The sequence below is a fragment of the Monosiga brevicollis genome, genomic scaffold (genome assembly GCF_000002865.3).
Source record: "Monosiga brevicollis MX1 MONBRscaffold_39 genomic scaffold, whole genome shotgun sequence".
Lineage (NCBI taxonomy): Eukaryota > Choanoflagellata > Craspedida > Salpingoecidae > Monosiga > Monosiga brevicollis.
Window position 1 is genome coordinate 309,210 of NW_001865076.1, and position 17,295 is coordinate 326,504.

The 17,295-nt window shown below is 53.9% G+C and overlaps 5 protein-coding genes across 5 annotated transcripts in view; 3 read left to right on the top strand and 2 right to left on the bottom strand.

Moving 5' to 3' along the window:
* Positions 1 to 1,310: 1,310 nt before the first annotated feature.
* On the bottom strand, positions 1,311 to 4,063 carry MONBRDRAFT_34536 (uncharacterized protein). Its single transcript, XM_001750328.1, has 10 exons — positions 3,928 to 4,063; positions 3,662 to 3,806; positions 3,399 to 3,531; positions 3,258 to 3,290; positions 2,990 to 3,139; positions 2,800 to 2,835; positions 2,452 to 2,695; positions 2,121 to 2,348; positions 1,835 to 2,027; positions 1,311 to 1,701 (listed from the first exon to the last, which is right to left on the bottom strand). The coding sequence occupies exons 1-10, from the start codon at positions 4,021 to 4,023 to the stop codon at positions 1,628 to 1,630; spliced, it is 1,332 nt and encodes a 443-aa protein (XP_001750380.1). The 5' UTR covers positions 4,024 to 4,063; the 3' UTR covers positions 1,311 to 1,627.
* A 652-nt stretch (positions 4,064 to 4,715) lies between these two features.
* On the top strand, positions 4,716 to 6,911 carry MONBRDRAFT_29870 (uncharacterized protein; the record flags this gene model as incomplete). The annotated part of the gene is made up of 4 exons (XM_001750287.1): positions 4,716 to 4,843; positions 4,953 to 6,076; positions 6,163 to 6,244; positions 6,527 to 6,911. The coding sequence occupies 4 exons, from the start codon at positions 4,716 to 4,718 to the stop codon at positions 6,909 to 6,911; spliced, it is 1,719 nt and encodes a 572-aa protein (XP_001750339.1).
* A 766-nt stretch (positions 6,912 to 7,677) lies between these two features.
* On the bottom strand, positions 7,678 to 9,424 carry MONBRDRAFT_29871 (uncharacterized protein; the record flags this gene model as incomplete). The annotated part of the gene is made up of 8 exons (XM_001750329.1): positions 7,678 to 7,872; positions 8,066 to 8,181; positions 8,324 to 8,519; positions 8,650 to 8,727; positions 8,832 to 8,912; positions 8,984 to 9,067; positions 9,195 to 9,291; positions 9,381 to 9,424. 8 exons carry the CDS (start codon positions 9,422 to 9,424, stop codon positions 7,678 to 7,680), a joined length of 891 nt encoding a protein of 296 aa, XP_001750381.1.
* Positions 9,425 to 9,672: 248 nt separating this feature from the next.
* MONBRDRAFT_29872 (uncharacterized protein) lies at positions 9,673 to 13,209 on the top strand (the record flags this gene model as incomplete). The annotated part of the gene is made up of 11 exons (XM_001750288.1): positions 9,673 to 9,999; positions 10,252 to 10,320; positions 10,673 to 10,744; positions 10,911 to 11,051; positions 11,169 to 11,656; positions 11,789 to 11,932; positions 12,096 to 12,144; positions 12,439 to 12,561; positions 12,602 to 12,787; positions 12,922 to 13,007; positions 13,080 to 13,209. 11 exons carry the CDS (start codon positions 9,673 to 9,675, stop codon positions 13,207 to 13,209), a joined length of 1,815 nt encoding a protein of 604 aa, XP_001750340.1.
* A 2,398-nt stretch (positions 13,210 to 15,607) lies between these two features.
* Positions 15,608 to 17,295, top strand: part of MONBRDRAFT_29873 (uncharacterized protein) — a gene marked incomplete at both ends in the record, with an annotated part of 2,016 nt that continues 328 nt past the window's right edge. Inside the window, 4 exons of the mRNA XM_001750289.1 lie at positions 15,608 to 16,369; positions 16,442 to 16,489; positions 16,519 to 16,581; positions 16,662 to 17,289. Of these exons, the coding sequence (XP_001750341.1) occupies positions 15,608 to 16,369; positions 16,442 to 16,489; positions 16,519 to 16,581; positions 16,662 to 17,289 (1,501 nt within the window). The remainder of the gene's footprint in view (positions 16,370 to 16,441; positions 16,490 to 16,518; positions 16,582 to 16,661; positions 17,290 to 17,295) is intronic.

Sequence of the window (17,295 nt, forward strand, 5' to 3'; positions counted from 1 at the left end):
CGCACAAAGCAGCCTCGAAGCTGCTATAAGGAACTCAAACCAGAGGAGCGTGAGAAACACATCAAGGATGGCACACGGCCACCAGACGAGCTTCGACCAGCTGACCCAGACACTTACCTCAGCCCAGAGATAGCTCGCCAAGCCAAGCAACCCATGCAACCATCGCGACACATTCTGCAGTCTGCCGGTAGCCCCATGGTAGCGCCATCCCCTTTCTCAAGTGAAGCCTCCCCTGCCAAGCTGTCCAACACACCTTCGACACACCCCAAGAAAGAGACTGCTCTAGAACGAGTCGCAGCAATCAAACGCGAGCGCCAGAAGCAGGCGAGCGCCAATGGCTCTGCTCAAAACACTGGCTCGCACCACCTGCGTGCATCAGTCAGCATTTCGCGCGCCAATGCTGCCCCGCCTCCTGAACCAACAACAGAACAACAGCCGCCGGCCACAGTCTCCACAAAGACCGCAGTCGCGCAACCCCACCTTTCTTCTGCAAGTCTTCCAAACGCCAATCCTGCAGCCCCGCCCACGGCACCAACAGCGTCTCAAAACGTGCCACAGATGGAGCCCAGTGCCACGGCGCCTGGGACGGTACCGCTAGCTCCCTCGGTCGCACCACCAGTGCCTCAAGCCACAGTGCTTTCCACTCCCGCGCCCAGTGCGCCACCAGCCACAGTACCTCCAACTGCTGTGCCAACTGCGTCGCAAGCCACAGCGCCACCCACTGCGCCAGCTGCCCCACAAGGCACTGTACCCTCCACAACTGCGCCAATTCCGCCGCAGGTTACAGCGCCTCCAGCTGCTCCCTCTGCACCTGAGACAGTGCCATCGACTGTCACTGTCGCTGCTTTGGCATCAGCCCGCTCGACTGGTTTGGCAACAGAAGCTTCAAGCTCCCCAAACACCCTGCCCCTCGCACCGATGGCGGAGAATGCGCCGTTACTCAACCCAAATGCTCCACCAGTCATCAACGACCAAGCAGAACCAGCCCAGTCGCTTGTGCAGACACCAAGCACGACCATCGCAACAAATGGCGCTCCTCCCTCCGCGAGCAACACCGTGCCAGAGGCAACCATTGAAGCCACCAAAATTGTGGAGCGGGGGGTGATTGCTTCGAGCGACGGCCTGGCATTTTCCGCCCCGGTTCCCCCGAATGCTGTAGCCGTGGCACCGGCACCAGCAGGTGCTTCTACAACGACGAATGACCTTAGCTTGGCGACAGAAGCGACCGTGGTCGTTACAACCACGCTCGTAGCCATGACCACCACGACCACCGCTGCTGCCACAAGCAATGGAACAGAAGTGCCTAGCGTCTCAAACACACCGTTGGGCGCGGCTTCTGGTATCAACAATGCCCCCGCTCTCACCGCTAACATTGCGCCGCCGTGCGGCACCGCTTCTGTGGGCGTTCACGCCCTGACTCCGACCGACGAGGACTCAACCAACGGTGAGCCACCCACTAAGCGAGCGGCCATTGCCAAGATCTGATTCGGCGAGTTGGAAGTGACTTGATGACCATTCTTTCTTGAATTGGCTTGAGAAAGAAGAGCAGCGATTAGAGCGAGAATGGGGTCCACTTTTGCCAGCTGCTTGGTTGCTGTTGGCATTTGATGAGGTCTGCGTGCAGCCGTTAAAATGGCAGGTGGGCCTTTTTGGGAATAGGGCGCTCGACGTTGCGTTTGTAATTGGCTTGGCACTCCTTTTCTGTATATGATGAGCGATGAAAGAAGAAGCTGGTTGAGATTGTTAAACGTGGTCGTGATTACGGCCCACACACGCACAGCCGCTGCGCGGCACTAGAAAAGCAATTGAAATCAAATCAAAAATCGGCACATACCCGATCGCGGATAAGGGCGGTGAAGGTTGTCACGCTTGAGTGTGACGCCAAAGCCAGGCTTTGTGGGCAGCTCGACAAACCCATCCTTGGGCAGAGGCTCATCCGGGAACAATCCACCAAAGTAGGGGACGATCTGGTCTGATTTTGGGGAGAGGTTGATGTACTCGGCCAGGGGACAATTGGTAAAGGCAAACTGGAAACATCATGACAGGCGGAAACGTGAGCAAAAGGGTGCATCAGTGTTTGTCGAGCTACGATGCGCTGCTGAGAGGTGCGAGGATTGTACCTGCAGATGGTACGAGTAAATGCTGGAGCCATGGGGGATGACGAGGATATCGTAGGCGGATGCCATGGCAACAATGCGCTTGGCCTCGGTCAGACCACCCAGCCAGGTGATATCCGGCTGGAGGATATCAGCAGCGCGACGCTTGATGAGTTCACGATAGCCGTATCGCGTGTACTCGTGCTCGGCCGTTGTCACCATGATGCCAGTGCCCTCAAGGTTGCGCTTGAGCTACACAGACCACCGATTGAGCGTCACAAAGCAGTCATCAGAACAACGGCTACGACGATAGGCAACACTTTTCACGGCGGCGGACCATGCAATGGCCACGCACCTGCTCGTAGCCATCGTAGTCATCAGGCTGCATGCACTCCTCAATCCACTTGAGGTTGTAGGGTTCCAGGGCCTTGCCGAGCTTGGTGGCGTAGGGCACGGTGAGGGACATGTAGCAGTCCAACATCAAAGGGTAATCGGGGCCGACTGCCTCGCGCCAGTTCTTAAAGAACTCGACATTTTTGCGCAGGCCCTCGTCCCCAGCGGACGGTCCATAAGGACAGGGGACCTTGCCTCCGACAAATCTGAGAGAAGCGTGCAAACGGATACCAAGTCAGTGCACGAGCCGATAAAGAATGGTGCTCATCTCACATACGAGACTGTTCGAGAGGTGCAAAAAAGGACGTACCCAAGGCGCTTCGAGGCCACCGGATCTGAAGACGTGCTGGATCGGAACCAAGCAGAAATGGAGCACGCAATGTGAGGGATGTGCGCCCGTGAGAAGATATGTAGTGGCCCCAACAAGTCCGGAGCCAAACTGGTTGGTTGACTGCCAACGAGCTTGGGCGTGCGTCCAAACAGCAGAGCATTGGGCATACCAGTAGACGGGAAGGCGATCCTTTGTTTTGCCACCAATCAGAGCGTAGACGGGCTCGTTGCGAAGCTTGCCCAGGAGATCCCAGATGGCGAGATCAACGGCACTCAGCGCCTGCACTGGCAGACCCTTGCGGCCGTAGTTGACAGTGGCGCTAAATACAACAACAGAAGACACGCGCCACGTAAGAGTGAAGCATGGCAGCGCGACCAATGCATTACCACCATGAAACAACTTTTTTTGCGTAGCACAAGTACAGTGAAACTCCTTACCGGAACATCTGATCCCACATGAGTTCGACATCGCTAGAGCCCCATGATGGCAGCGGGAGCGCGCGATGTGAGATGAATGTCCAGGCTCTGGCATAGGCGCGGGAAGCAGGGGCTGCTCCAGAAGGGAGATGGGAACCTTACCGAGGATCTTGACCTTCGACAAACCGAGAAAGGTGATTCTCAACAATGAAGCAAGCTGGCTCGCCGCCGATGGAGACACCCACACCCACAGTGCCATCATCGGCCTCAACCTCAACCACGATGCTGCCCAAAGCTATGTATAGGGCAGACCCGGCGGGCAACCCAAGCAGGCATTTCAACAATTTAGCCCCGTTCCAAGCACGCATGACCACGAGTCCACCGTACAACACGCGACGGCCAGGAAAATGCAGCAAAAGGCTCACCATTGATGCCCCAGGACTTGCGGCGTGCTGCATACAGGTCATAGCCCGACATGGGATGGGCAATGGGAGTAGGGTTGCCATTGATCCAGTGACCATCATCCACGTCGTGACAATCGGCACCCTGATCCCCCTCCTTCTTGTGTTGCTGCCATCGTTGTGCCCATCGCATCAAGTCAGTTCCAAAAGCCCGCACCACAAATGAAATCAAAGGTCGAGGGAAGCCGATCGGCAGCGGCGGCAGCGATCATGCGTAGCCATCAACGTACCACAAAAGCGCGCACTTCCTTGATCAAGGGAAACACACGAGCCGCCCCATCCTCGGCCTCGGGCTTCTCATCCGTCTTGCTGCGCTTGGCTGCCATCCTGCACCGTTTCCAATGCCCCCGGAGCGACGACTGCCACTGATCTTGAAAAAAACTGCCACAACCACAACAACGATCAGATCAAAATTGCATTCAACGCGGCTGCCGAGACTTTTTGTTGCATATTATCAAGAAGTTGCAGTTTTGTAAACAAGAGGTTAGTTATATTGCGTGTGACTTGGGTTGAGTTTATGCTGCCAAAGACGTAACAAATGCCGTTTATAGCACCTGCCTGGTGTCATGATTCAACTCATCTTTTCTCGTGTGTTGCTTTCTCTCTCTCTTTACTTTTCAGTGGTGTTTGTTCCTTTGGTTCCTTTTGTTCCCTGTTGTTGGTACGTGTGGTAGTTGTGCTTTTCCGTTGTGTCTTTGCTCTGTATTATTTCTCTCTAACCAATTCATCTCTCTCTCTCTCTCCCTCTCCATTTGTCAGAAAATTGTTGTCGAGTCAGCGATTTGATGAAAAACGGTGTCGCGACGTCGGCTCACAGACGCACGGACCAGACTGACACTGACACTGACACTGACGGATACGGGCATATAGCGCGGTGCACACATACACCTCTCTCCTGAGAGAGGGAAACGGAGGGGGGATGGTGCAATATCACGGAGCTTGAACAGCCAAGATCATCCTGGTTGACTTTGAATTCCCGACTCGCAGTGGGCGCTGAACGGACGGCCCGAATTCGAGGATGGACGAGGCGTTTGTGGCGCCGCAACACGTGATCCTTGGCCGTGATCTGACCCTCAATGATGATTCGGCCAGATTTGAGCTGCTGGGCCCGGCTCCAATCCAAGTCATGGCCGCCCAGGCTTGTCGGTAGGTTGTTCTTGGTGTTGGTTTCGACTGGACACCCTGTCCTTTCGAGCTGGAAATGAGTTCATCTCACACAACAGTGCACGCTCATGAATCACGGCCGTGCTTTTAGGCACATTGTGGGCTTTATAAACGCCGGCCTATCAGGCCGTGTACTCTTCGGCATCCGGAATGGGCTAGTCGTGGGAGCACAGGAACAAACCCATGACTTGCGCAAGGTGGGCGTGTTTCGTAGCGCCTTTGATGAGCTCTGCACGCAGCGCTTGAGCACCAAAGGCACCCGCTGTATCAACAGCCACTTGGAGCAGATCCAAATCATTGCCGTCCCTGTTGTCGACGCCACTGATCACAAGTATCGCAACTGCATTCTCGATGTCACCATCACCATCCTGGACCCTGCCACACAAGTTGATCTTCCCATGATCGCCCTCGCCTTGGAAGGAAACGACCTCGTCTATCCCATTCGCACTCAAGCCGGCCGTACCATCGACTGCTCACAGCACCTGATGGACCAAGCCCTTCAATTCATGCGTCAGCATCGTTCTTCTGGCCATGGCCTTGCTCCCCCCCTCGTGGGCCGGTGCCCCCACGTCTTGCACGCTCTCGAGCGCCTCATGGTCACGGCCAGCCTCGTTCACCAGAAGCGTTCCCAAGCGGTTCCTGGGCCATCGGCCTCAACGGAAACCATGCCGACGCTGGGGGTAGAAAGTGCGACCAGCCACGAAACCTCTGCTGGCAAGAAGAAACCCAAGAAGAACAAAAAGGACAAGACAACCACCAAAGCGGAAAGCAAACCAAACGTGACAACAGCAGCTGAACACAGGAAGAGTCATGACAAACTCGCTGATCCTATCTTAAAAAAAGACAAGACGAACTCGCCGGCCAAACACGACGAGCAGATCTCTGAGCAAGCTAAGAAAAAGAAGAAGAAGAAGAAGAAGAAGAAGGATGATCTGAAGGATAACAACAAGGATTCTCAAAAGAATCCAAACCCTCAGGTGGGGAAAGCGGATATCCAAAGCCTCCCCAAAGCTTTCAGTAAAAACACCTCTGGCACACCACAAGCGCAAGGTCCCCAAGTCCAGCTCGCCCCAGTGCCGCCACCTCAAGGCGCGGAAGACGAGGCCAGCAGCGACTCGGATTTTCCCGACATTGAGGAGTTTGTCCAACGCATCAATGGCCGGCCAGGACGAGCCAAGCGCCTCTCTTCAGACTTGCTGCAGAGGAGGAATCAAGGTTGTGCATGAGTGCAGCCCTGTCTTGTTTATGTGTCGCCACACCCTGTTTACATCTCACCCGACTTTGAACTACATTTGGATTAGGGAACAATGAGACCAAGCGCGTCAAGCGAGCAGAACGCGCGTGGGAGCCAGACGGAACATATCCCGCCACCACGACAAAACGGTGCACAGTGGGCACACAGTCCACCCACCTTGCCACAGGAAAACACACCATGGGCGTACAATGGAGCCAGGCAGATGCCACCGCCGCCGCCCAAGCTTGGCAGCCAGGGGAACATGCTCACCCTGAGAATCACCCAGCCAAACGGAATCACCCTCTCGTCGCACAGGGTACACAGACATCGCCTGCGTACGTCTGTCTCTCTTGCATCTTGCATCCGCGTTAAGGGTTTGTCACAAATGTGTCGCCTTAATTCACCAAATGCCATTCCTTGACATTGGACAGGAGTTTGGGAAGCCGAGGTCATGAAGCCAAGGCCGCACTGCACTCGGAGGCTGTCCATTCAAACTTGCCGGAGGGACTCGGAGATGTACCTGCCCTTGTCTCTGTAAGATCTGGGCCTGATTCTCCGTCAACGAATAGCTCCCGAAATGAAGTGCCTAGACAGGTTTCAGACAAATTGGTTCCAGTTGCCATCATCGAGCGCGTGGTGCAAGCGACACTGCCAGTTTTGGTCCAAGCTCTGGTCGGTCAGCATCAAGCTTCAGGCGAAGATGCGGACCCGGATACGCCAGAACGACACCAGCTGCTGCAACTTGTCACTCGGCGCCTTGTGAATGACCTCAACGGTGAATCTGGTGCCAAAGCAATCAGCACAACCCCCGAGTGACGAGTCTTGAAGCCGGTTGGCATCCCCTCGCACGTGAGCTTGGGTGCATGAGAGTAATGCTGGCAGATTAAAATGAGAGAAACAATGTATTGGAAGAAAAGGTCGGTGCGTGCGCGTGTATAAACATACACATTTGTTCGCGTGTTTTGCGAAGCCGATGAGTCGTGGCGGGACCAAAGCATGAAAATCGATGAGTCAATCACGAGAGTTCGAAAACATCGGTCAATTTTTGTTTTTTTTTGTGTGTGTGTGTGTGTTCGCTACTTGATTCTGCTGCAAGTCAAAAGATTTGACAGGCTGCGTCTGGCCCCCACTGTTTGACTACACCTCACTGAGCAGCGGTGCAGCCCATTCCAAGATCAGATTCTTTGCTTCAAGGCTGTTGGAAGCTGGTCCAGACATGAAAAAGGGATCCTCCTGGTGCACAGATCAAACACATGGTCGTGAGAAGCCAAAGCACGAGAGCATCCCAGTCCTTTGCACATACCAATAAGACAGTACTAATCTCGGGCCGCTCCGCAACATTAAAAGTCAGGCTAGGATCCGAACGTTCAGTAGACAGGCATCAGCAAGCATCACGAGGTGATGGCCCCCTGTCCTTGGCGGAGAGCAGATACAATCGGCCCGCACAAACCCACCATCGATTGACAAAATGACAGCAAGCGTCAGAATACGAGCCGGCGGGCATCTCCAAATGTGCAGCTACCATTTCAGGTGACACGATCAGTCAAAAAAAAAAAAAATTGTAAGAGTCCTGATGGGACCATCAGATGTAAGAGAGCTGAGGGGCAAAGTACAGACCGCCAGACTTGATGTTGTTCATGAGCTGGAGAAGCCGAAAATCATCGCGTAGGGGGATGGGGCAGCGCGCAAGCGTTCCCAGTTGCAAACAGGTCACGCCAAGAGCCCAGACATCTGTTCTTGAGTCGTAGTTGGCCACCTGATTGAGAAGCCGTTCCGGCTATCGAGTCGTGTGTACGGATATCCGGAAGAACGGATGAGAAGAAAAGCCATCAGGTTTGAACTCAACAAGACTCAAGTCGCAGAGACTCCACTCGTGCACCGTTTGCTCATAACCTCGAGTGCCAAGGGCCCACAAGACGAACGATGACGCGTGGAGGGCTTGAGTTATGGAGGCAGGCTATTGGGCGTACCGGAAGATAGGCATAGCAGCCCACTTTGGTAGTGGCGCGCAATACTTGCTCTGGTGCCACCCGTTTACAAATGCCAAAATCGCAAAGTTTGACGCTGCCATCGTGCGCCAGCAGGACTGCGGCAATAAACGGCCAGGGCATGAGCAAGTTGAGTAAAGTGAGGGGTTTGACCGCAGAAGGCGGTCAGGTACATCGTAGTGTTGTGGCTTGAGGCCACGAACAACAAGCATGCCTTGCAAAGCGAGACTTGTGCCGAACCGTTGGCAGGTTTGACGTCGCGATGGAAAGTGTTGAGGTTGTCGGCCAAATATACCAGGGCACGGACGACAGAGAGAGCGAAAAGGCGCACCACGCCCTCGGGAGCAGCGGTATCTTGCGGTGTTAAGAGCGCTGCCTGGCCCACCAGTGTGTTCCAATCACAGCGGGCGTGTTCCATGATGATGCGCATGGCATTCTAGCAGGATCAAAGCCAATCGCATCTCAAAGTCGGTAAGCGGGGCGTCTAGGCATGGGAGGGCGCCAGAAAACGTTTACACGGGCCAAGAGTAGAAGAGCTGCGATTGCCACGACATGAAGACCCGTACATCCTGAAAGTCGAAACCATAAAACTTGACAATATGATCATGATTGGCCGTGCGAATGACATCAAGATCATTGAGCAACTGGGATGGCCGGCGGGCATCGTCGTGAATAAGATAGAGCCGCCCTTTTGCGCTGCAGCGTGTTATGACGAGCAGCAAAACGGGCGACGCGATGCAATACGCACATGTTCACGCGATTTGGGCTCGGTGTTCTTCTCAGACACTATCTTAATGGCGCACACGGCACCCGAGGCTCGATGAAGTGCCTAAGGGACAGAGCCGCCGCGTATGACTCTCAAACATTGACGGGAGCCGATGTACTGGCCACAACTCCTACCTTGTAGACAGAGCCGTATTCACCGGATCCACAATGTTCCCAGCAATGCATCGGCTCAAAGGCCTCGGGCGTGCAGGAATAATCCTAACACGGAGTAAGCCCACCATAAGTTGCCAATTTTCCTTCCACCAAAGAACAACGGCAGATGCGAGGTCGGCCAAAACATGGTCATCGGGTATGGCCAGGCATGCTGCGGAGCCGGGAACCCCACCTGCCCCTGGATGGTGCAGACGCCGAGACGACCGCGCTTGGCCAAGAGCTCGTTCAGGGACTGCATGGTACCTTCAGCAGCTTTGGTGGTATCAATGCTAGATGCAGCGCAAGGCCCAGCGATACGTGTGAGCATGACAGTTACCACCACCATCCCTCCTAGTCTTAGACCGCTGCACAAACTCACCGCAAGCTTGCACTCTTCAGGCGACCCTTGAAGGAGCGCGCCATGGTTGACAAACAACTTTGAGAGCTCTTGTCGCTGATCCACACGTACAAAGTGTTGTAGATCAACACTTGAAAATCGTGCGACCCCCACTGCTCGTGCGTCTCCCCCTTCCCTCCCCTCCCTGCCTGCCCTCCCCGCACCACCACGTCCCAACCTCTACCTGCCTTGCCCTGCCTTGCCTGCCTCGCCTCGCCTTGCCTTGCCCTGCCCCCCGGTGCCACTTGCCATCAACCCGCTGTCGGCTCGCGCGATGTCAGATCCCGAAAAATGCGACAACTTTTGTGGGTTTAGTTTCTCTCTCTTTCTGTTGGCCCCTCTCTCTCATGTGCGCTGCTTTCTCTTCATCTCTCTAACTCTCTCTCTCACCGACCAAACTCTCTCTCTCTCTCTCTCTCTCTCTCTCTCTCTCTCTCTCTCTCTCTCTCTCTCTCTCTCTCTCTCTCTCTCTCTCTCTCTCTCTCTCTCTCTCTCTCTCTCTCTCTCTCTTCGAGAGGATTGCATGCATGCAATGGCGGACAAGGGCGCGGGCAAAGGCCACCAGACTCAGGATTTTTTTTTCTCGTTCTTGCTCACTCATGTACGCGCGAACATCGGCCTGTGGTTGTTGACCTGCCCATCTTGTCCATGCCCGCGCCTGCTCTGCCAGTAGTATCAACCGCCAATCCGGCACGACTTGTTGCTGGATTTTGAACCATACCTCGTGAAGGAACCATTCAGCCATCTACGGGGCGAAATGACATTCGCCTCGAGGCGAGCGCTTTGCATTCTCTGGCGAGTCCTTCTTCTCGTGACTTGCCTGGCAGCTTTAGCTGCAGGCTTTTGTCGACAGCACAACGAGCACAGTGCCTGTGCGGCTTCATTCGTCTACATCGCCACCACTCCCACTGAGGAAGCTCTGGTGTGTCTGGTTCCTCCTCGGCTTTGCGCTCATCTTCCAAGCTCCTAGTCCGTGAATACATCATCAGCGCCCAAATAGTCTCCAATCAATTGTGAAGCATACCTGACAACTGTCGAGCTGCCGTGCCGTACACGCGACGTCCTTGTTTGACTACTTGCTCACCCCGCTGTCCTTCTCCGCCCCCACTTGTGCTTGCGCCCCACAGGCCCTTCAGAGTATCCACACGCTCCGCAACAATGGAGAGTGGGATGGCACCGTCGTTCTGGCTTCTTCGTGTCCACAACCCCACTATCTGCCAGATATTGAAGCTCTTCAGCTCTCTCGTGTTGCCATCCCGTCCACGGTCCTCCAGTCAGGCCTGCTCAATTTCCATCAAGGCCGGCTCGCCAGCGTCTTTCGCTTCGTAGACAGTAGCGCTCAAGCGGTATGGCTCCGCCCCCCGGTTGCTCACAAAGCACGACATGCTGCGTCGCCTGTCCTATTCGCTGCCATGATTGATGGTTGAGTCTCCAGTGCCAGGCTCCACCTCACGCCGCCGCTTGCATTTGAACATCATGTGGCTTCTGCTGATCCTTGACACTCTGTGATAGGCCATTTTGGTTAGCATGGGCACCTATTTCAACGCTTCGGTCAAGCCCGTGGTAGAGGCCATTGCCCAATATCTTCCCACCTCCCCAACTGCCGGCCATGGGACCCTATTGGGTTTTCGGGATGCCTATCACCCAAATGAGGTTCGAAATACGTTGGCGCACGCCGTCATCCCCCAAGCGCTGGCACGGTAACGTCTCAAGCAGGCAGGCCGATTGTGTTGGCCATTCTCATTCTGACTCGTGATGCCCTGCATGCAGCTGGACACCACGCTCTTGATAGCCCATCGCCTGTCTAGCCTGCGCTGCTTATTGGCTATGCAACGAAATACACAAACAGCCATGCAAGCCTCCTTGGCTGCGAGCAATATCCAAGATCTCAGCAGCCTCTTTGTTCAACTACCCACAGAGTCCTGCACACTCCTCTCGCTACCTCAAGCTCTGTTTGACCGCCGCTCGGGCGAGAGTCCATTTCCATCAAAGGCCACGACAGTAGTTCATACCCTCCTGGCTGCCCATGCCCATGCCAACACGCAACATCAACTGACTCCCCTCCGCCCAGAGCGACATGCAAGTCTGCTCAGTGCCTGGGAGGTGCCCTCAACCCTGCACAGGCCAATCAGCAATCTACCCTGCACCGGCAAGCTGCAACTCGTGGAAGATCCTCAAGTAGCTGCTGATAACGCAAACAATTGCCTTCCGCACGGTGTTTTGGCCGGTTTCGCCAAATGCGCCACAAGTACCCTTCAGTACGTGAGCTGGACACCCTTTCGCCCGTTATGGCCCACGACGCTCGCTCATGCTGATATGATGAATTGGGGTGCTTGCTCTCGACTATCACCAACACTATCCACGGCTATTCGATGATTTTAAAACGACAGTTCTTGGCTTCTTCGCCATCCAGAAATTGTGGTCCCAGCCATCAAAGAGCCGAACTATGACTTTAATGCCACGGACCCCAAGGTATTGGCAAAGTACAAGCACATCATTGGCCACAATCACGGCTCTGAGGTAGAGGATGTGCGGTATGTTCCATGTTTGCCCAAGTTTGGTGGCGTGGGGGTGTGGGTTTCCCAAGGCTGGTGCACTAAAAAAAAAAAAAAATGGGTTCAGGCGTGTTGATCAAGCAGTTGAAGCCTGATCCTCTCACTTCAATACACTCGTGGTGACGCTCATCTCCAAACTTAGGCCCTGGTTCACGCTCGATGGCAGCACCCATATCGCCTGGCAGCCCAACGTGCTTGCCAATCTTCATCGACTTTGCCCAAGCACTCGAATTGCCGTTCTAACATGCGATCCATTAAAACGGTTGGATACTGCTCTTGCCCCCGCCGTCTTGCACACATTGCATAATGATGCAATGCTTCACAATAACACTACTCCTGCGCTCACATGGTGACAAATGATTCTTGAGGCACGCACTGCAGGTTGATTTCACATTGGAACTTTCGCCGATTCGTATGGGAATGGGACTTTTTGGAAGGCAAGCGACTTGATGATGTGGTTGAGCGCCAACTGGCCGAACTTCCAGCCTGGGTGCATGACGGAGTATGTAAACTCCCTCTCTCTCTCTCTCTCTCTTTCTCTGTTTCTCTCTTTCTCTCTCTCTCTCTCTCTCGCGCGCGCGCTTGCTCTGTTTTTCTTTCTCTCACTCGTGCTTCTGGCTTAAACCTCTGGTGGGCTGGGAGAAACAGCGATTGGAGGACGTAGGCGAAGAATTAGTGTCCACTCTATCACTGGATGGAGATGATACCCAAGGCGTATGGCAGTTGGTGAACGAAGGCCTCTATGCCGTAGCCATTCACCAAATCCTACGCGTCTTTCCTGCTGAGCAACTTCTAGTCTTGACGAAAGATGAGATGATTGCCCAGCCTTTGCAGGTCAGGAATGCGACGCCATGTCTACCCAAATTTGGTCAAAGTCCACTGAATCAGCTCGAAAGAACGACGACAAATTTTATGTGCAAAACTGCATTCATTGTCTTCATTCGACTTCTCTGCTGGCATGCGATTAGACACTTCGCAAGCTAGAGAAGCATTATGGCCTGCAGCAATGCAACTACCCTGCTGACATGTTCACACAGAAGCGGAATGTGAATACGTATGTATCCCAAGCTTGAGCGAGAAAAAGATTTCACAAGTTTGCAATTTCTCACCATGCTTTGATTTATAGACAAAAGCCAGAGGACTTACGAGCTGATCTTAAAAAGCGCCTTCTGCAGCTCTATCAACCGTACAATATGCGCCTTGCCCAGGACTATGGCCTCATCAACGTGAGCTGGATTCAAGATGCAGTCAACTAACATGTCACCTGTGCAATGCAAAACGTACGAAATTCACATTGGTCAGCCAAGTCATGCTATAAAATGTGATGGTTATAGAAGCCCTTCACCACCACGTTTTTCAAGGCCTCGAGGCACTGATGAACTGTCGTGGTGACGCAAATAGTGAGATGTGTTTTCCTACCACTGATACACAACCTTATGGTATAATACAGTGCCAACTTGTGCGAACAAGTGCTGTGAAACGGCGCTTCAGATCTAATCAATGGACATGTACAAAGCAACAAATGTCATGCCATGCCGATCTGCTGCTTTTGTCGTAGTCCAAAAAGTCACAGCGTTCCCAGCATCGTGAAGCAAACTCAATGTTCGCGTCATCTCTTTCTCCCACGCATTTGGACACTCCACTGCTTCGCACAGATTTCGTGCCACTCACAAGGAGACTTCTGACGAGAAGCCCATATGGGTGATACAACTTCACTCGCTACACACACACATTTAAGCGTATCCTCCGTAGTTGAAGGCACATGTGCCTACCCCACGTGCTTCGTGTACTTCGCAATCTCTGGCCAGACGTAGAAAGAGATTCGGTGGTATTTTGAACCAGCTGCGGCCGGCAACAATTCGCAATGACCAGACGAGGTGGTCGGTTAGATTGGCTGCAGAGTCGCTCGATCCCCAGGATGAGAAAGGTGCAACTCATTCCCAACCACAACAGTCACAACGAGGGACAGTCACGGTAGTCAAAAGCTTCACACAAGATTATTTTGACAAACGTCACTCAAACCTCTTTGAAAACGCTTCCTCAACACCACGCGCTTTCCTTTCAACCCAAAGTTGGCCTCCACATGTCGTGTAGCTTGGCATGATTTTGAAGCTTCACCAAGCTGAAGAGGAGAGGTGCAACTACGACACCGGGGCCGAGGCCCGTGGTGTGTACCAGCCGGGGCTGAATGAGGCCTTTGTTCCTCGGTGGAAGGGTCGCTTTGCGGCGCTGGTCCATCAGATGAACGCTGACCACATCCAGCGCCACTTTGGCGGTGTCTGCCTGCATTCGTCGTAGGTAGGCACCGTCTCGGGGGTCCCTATGTGGGGGCTCCTGTGTGCACCTGTCGCTCCCTTGGTGTTCCTCGTTGTGTCTTTTGATGGCTTGACTTGTATTTTTGTTTTAATTTTGCTTTAACTTTTGCTGTATTTGTGTGGTATTTCTGCTGAATTTTTGTAAGGTCCTTTATATGATGTCTTTGTCTTCTGTGGCCGGTTGCTTTCCTCAATCCGACGTTGTGTCTCGTTGGATGTGAGTGTGCCGTGGTGTTTTTTATGTTCGTGCTGTGATGGCTTGTAGTTGTGATGTGTGACTGCCTTTTTATGTGTCTTGTGTTTAAAATGGCCGTATCTCTGGTTATACTTGGTCGTTTTGTACGATTTTTGTTTCTATGGGCGTGAATCTTTGCGCTTGTACTCCTCGGCATGAAAGAAGCCGATAAAATTGTTTTGTTCTCTTGTGTTGTTTTGCGTGCCGTCGTGATTTTGATGTCGGGGTTGCACAGCTTTGCTTTCAGCTCTGAGGTTCAAACACCTAAATTATTATTATTCAGGCGATGACGATTCGGGCTACCGCCGATCAGACCCGGGATGAGCGGGCCGGCATGGATCAGGCGAGGACAAGCCAAACGTTTGCAAAACAGATCTGGACGAATCAGGCGATGACGATACGGGCAAGCGCCAATCAGACCCGGGATGAGTGGGCCGGGATGGATCAGACCATGACGAGCCAGACGCTTACAAAACAGATCTGGACGAATTAGGCGATGACGATTCGGGCTACCGCCGATCAGACCCGGGATGAGCGGGCCGGCATGGATCAGGCGAGGACAAGCCAAACGTTTGCAAAACAGATCTGGACGAATCAGGCGATGACGATACGGGCAAGCGCCAATCAGATCCGGGATTAGCGGGCTCGGATGGATCAGACCATGAAGAGTCAGACTCTTGCAAATCAGATCTCCGATGAGCAGGCGATGACGATTCAGGCTCCCGCCAATCAGACCCGGGATGAGCGGGCCCGGATGGATCAAACCATGAAGAGTCAGACTCTTGCAAATAAATAAAGTAGGTGTTTGCAAATCAGATCTCCGATGAGCAGGCGATGACGATTCGGGCTACCGCCAATCAGACCCGGGATGAGCGGGCCCGGATGGATCAGACCATGAAGAGTCACACGCTTGCAAATCAGATTCGGACGAATCAGGCGATGACGATTCGTATTAAAGGTGTATGTCCAGTACAGTAGAGACTTTGCAAGCGACCTTCGTTTGTGAATCAAAAAGGCACAAAAACATGTGTAAACTTTTTTCACACTTCCGGTGGCACCCTTTGTAATCAAAGGTTTCTTTACCTAATTTACCGTTACTGAGTCATGCCTCGACCGCGCGAGGCCATCGTCTCGGCGGATCGCCTGTTGCGAGATAGCCGCTTCTCGGCCAGTGCTCGCCGGGCAATCTTTCAAAAAAGGAAGGATTACGCGTCAAAAGTTGCGTTGGCGTTCTTTTTGCAGACGTTGGCCCGCTTGGTGACTGAGCATCGAGCCGGTCTTCTCCCTGACGACTTTAATGCTGACGAAGCTATCCTCTTCCTCTGCCTGGCGGCGACAAACATGGTCAAGAATGCAACTCGTGAATTGGAGCGGCCGCCTGTTGAAATTGCTGAGAATGGAACTCCTCACGTGAACTTGGCTCGTTTTACAGAAACGGCATGGGCACAATGTTTTGGACTCACAAATGTGGCGCAGTTTGAGCGACTAGCAGCCGCGCTGGCCCTCCATATCGACGAGCACCTGCCCGTCCCACTCCGGAAGGCCCTGCTCGCTTTCTTCGCTCTATTCCACCGATCGTCGCGCCTCATCGACGCCATCCACACCTTGGGAGTGTCCTGGACGGTACCCAAAATGTCTCAAGTCATAAATCAGTTTGCGCTGGCCGTGGCGAAAAAGTTTCAGCGCCGGTTGGCCTTTGATGCACGTTTCTTTCAACCGGACTGGACCAGAGCCGCTGTTGCTGCCGTGGCCGCAAAAGGATCTCCATTGCCAGGAATTTGCGCCTTCATTGACGGCACTGGTCAAAATTTGGCGCGCCCTAAAGGAAAAGACAACCAGGCCGCCTTTTACTCTGGTAAAGACTCGGTGAGTTGACTGCCGCCCGCTTTTTTTTTTTTTTTTTTTGTGCTGGGCCTCATGTTACTATACATTTTGTAGAAGCACACCACTCGCTATCAAGGTGTTGTGGCACCGAACGGTGTCCTCGTCAGTTTTGCCGGGCCATGGCGAGGTAGGGAGTGCCCGGCTATTCGGATGCTCACTTGGATGTTGGTTGCCGGGACCTGGCTTACCTCAACGTACTGACTCCACTAGGGCCGAGGCATGATGCTTACATACTGACGATTTTGAGGTCCACGTGCAACGAGCTGGCTTCCAGATGGCCACGGTCAAGGACGCAGCGACCCAGCGACCAGCGGAGATCATTGCCCTCCGCTCCAAGGCGGCACTGGACGACCTGATGGCCAAGTGCGCGCTGGACCTGCAGCAGGCATATCTGGCCTCACGCGAGTGGGGCGTCAGCACAGTCTTGACCATGCGGGGTCGAGACAAGTTGCGTCGCTTGAGCGACACGACCTTTGCCATTGCGGTCGTGTCCATGATGGGTTTTGGCCTCCATGAACTCATCAACATCAAGCCGACGGACAAGTGCCCGCTCTGCAGCAGCAAGACACCTCAGCCGCGACTGACCCGCGAGCACCTGCTGACCTGCCGTCCCATCAAGCGACACAACGCCCTTCGCGACGAGATGGGCCGCCTGCTCAGGTACGCCACCCTCTCCCATGTCTGGGTGGAAAAGTCTGGCTACAACGCCAACGGTCAGAGCTGCCGCATCGACCTGCACTGCCGCAACCCCTTTCCCGGCGGTGCTCTGGGCCCAGCTCTGCCCGACCTGGGCATTGACGTGACTGTGCGCACAGCCCAACCCCCGACCACCTCGCAAGCCTGCATCAAGGTGGGCGCTGCCCTTCGCCGAGCCGAAAAGGAGAAGCGCGACTACTACACCGGTTCAA

Bases quoted from the DNA above. Each gene is read 5' to 3' on its own strand.
- MONBRDRAFT_34536 (XM_001750328.1), bottom strand. From the start codon at position 4,023: ATGGCAGCCAAGCGCAGCAAGACGGATGAGAAGCCCGAGGCCGAGGAT. The intron at 3,140-3,257 runs GTAAGGAGTTTC...TGTTGTATTTAG, and splicing joins ATGTGGGATCAGATGTTCCG to CGCCACTGTCAACTACGGCC. The intron at 1,702-1,834 runs GTATGTGCCGAT...CATCATATACAG, and splicing joins CCGCCCTTATCCGCGATCGG to AAAAGGAGTGCCAAGCCAAT.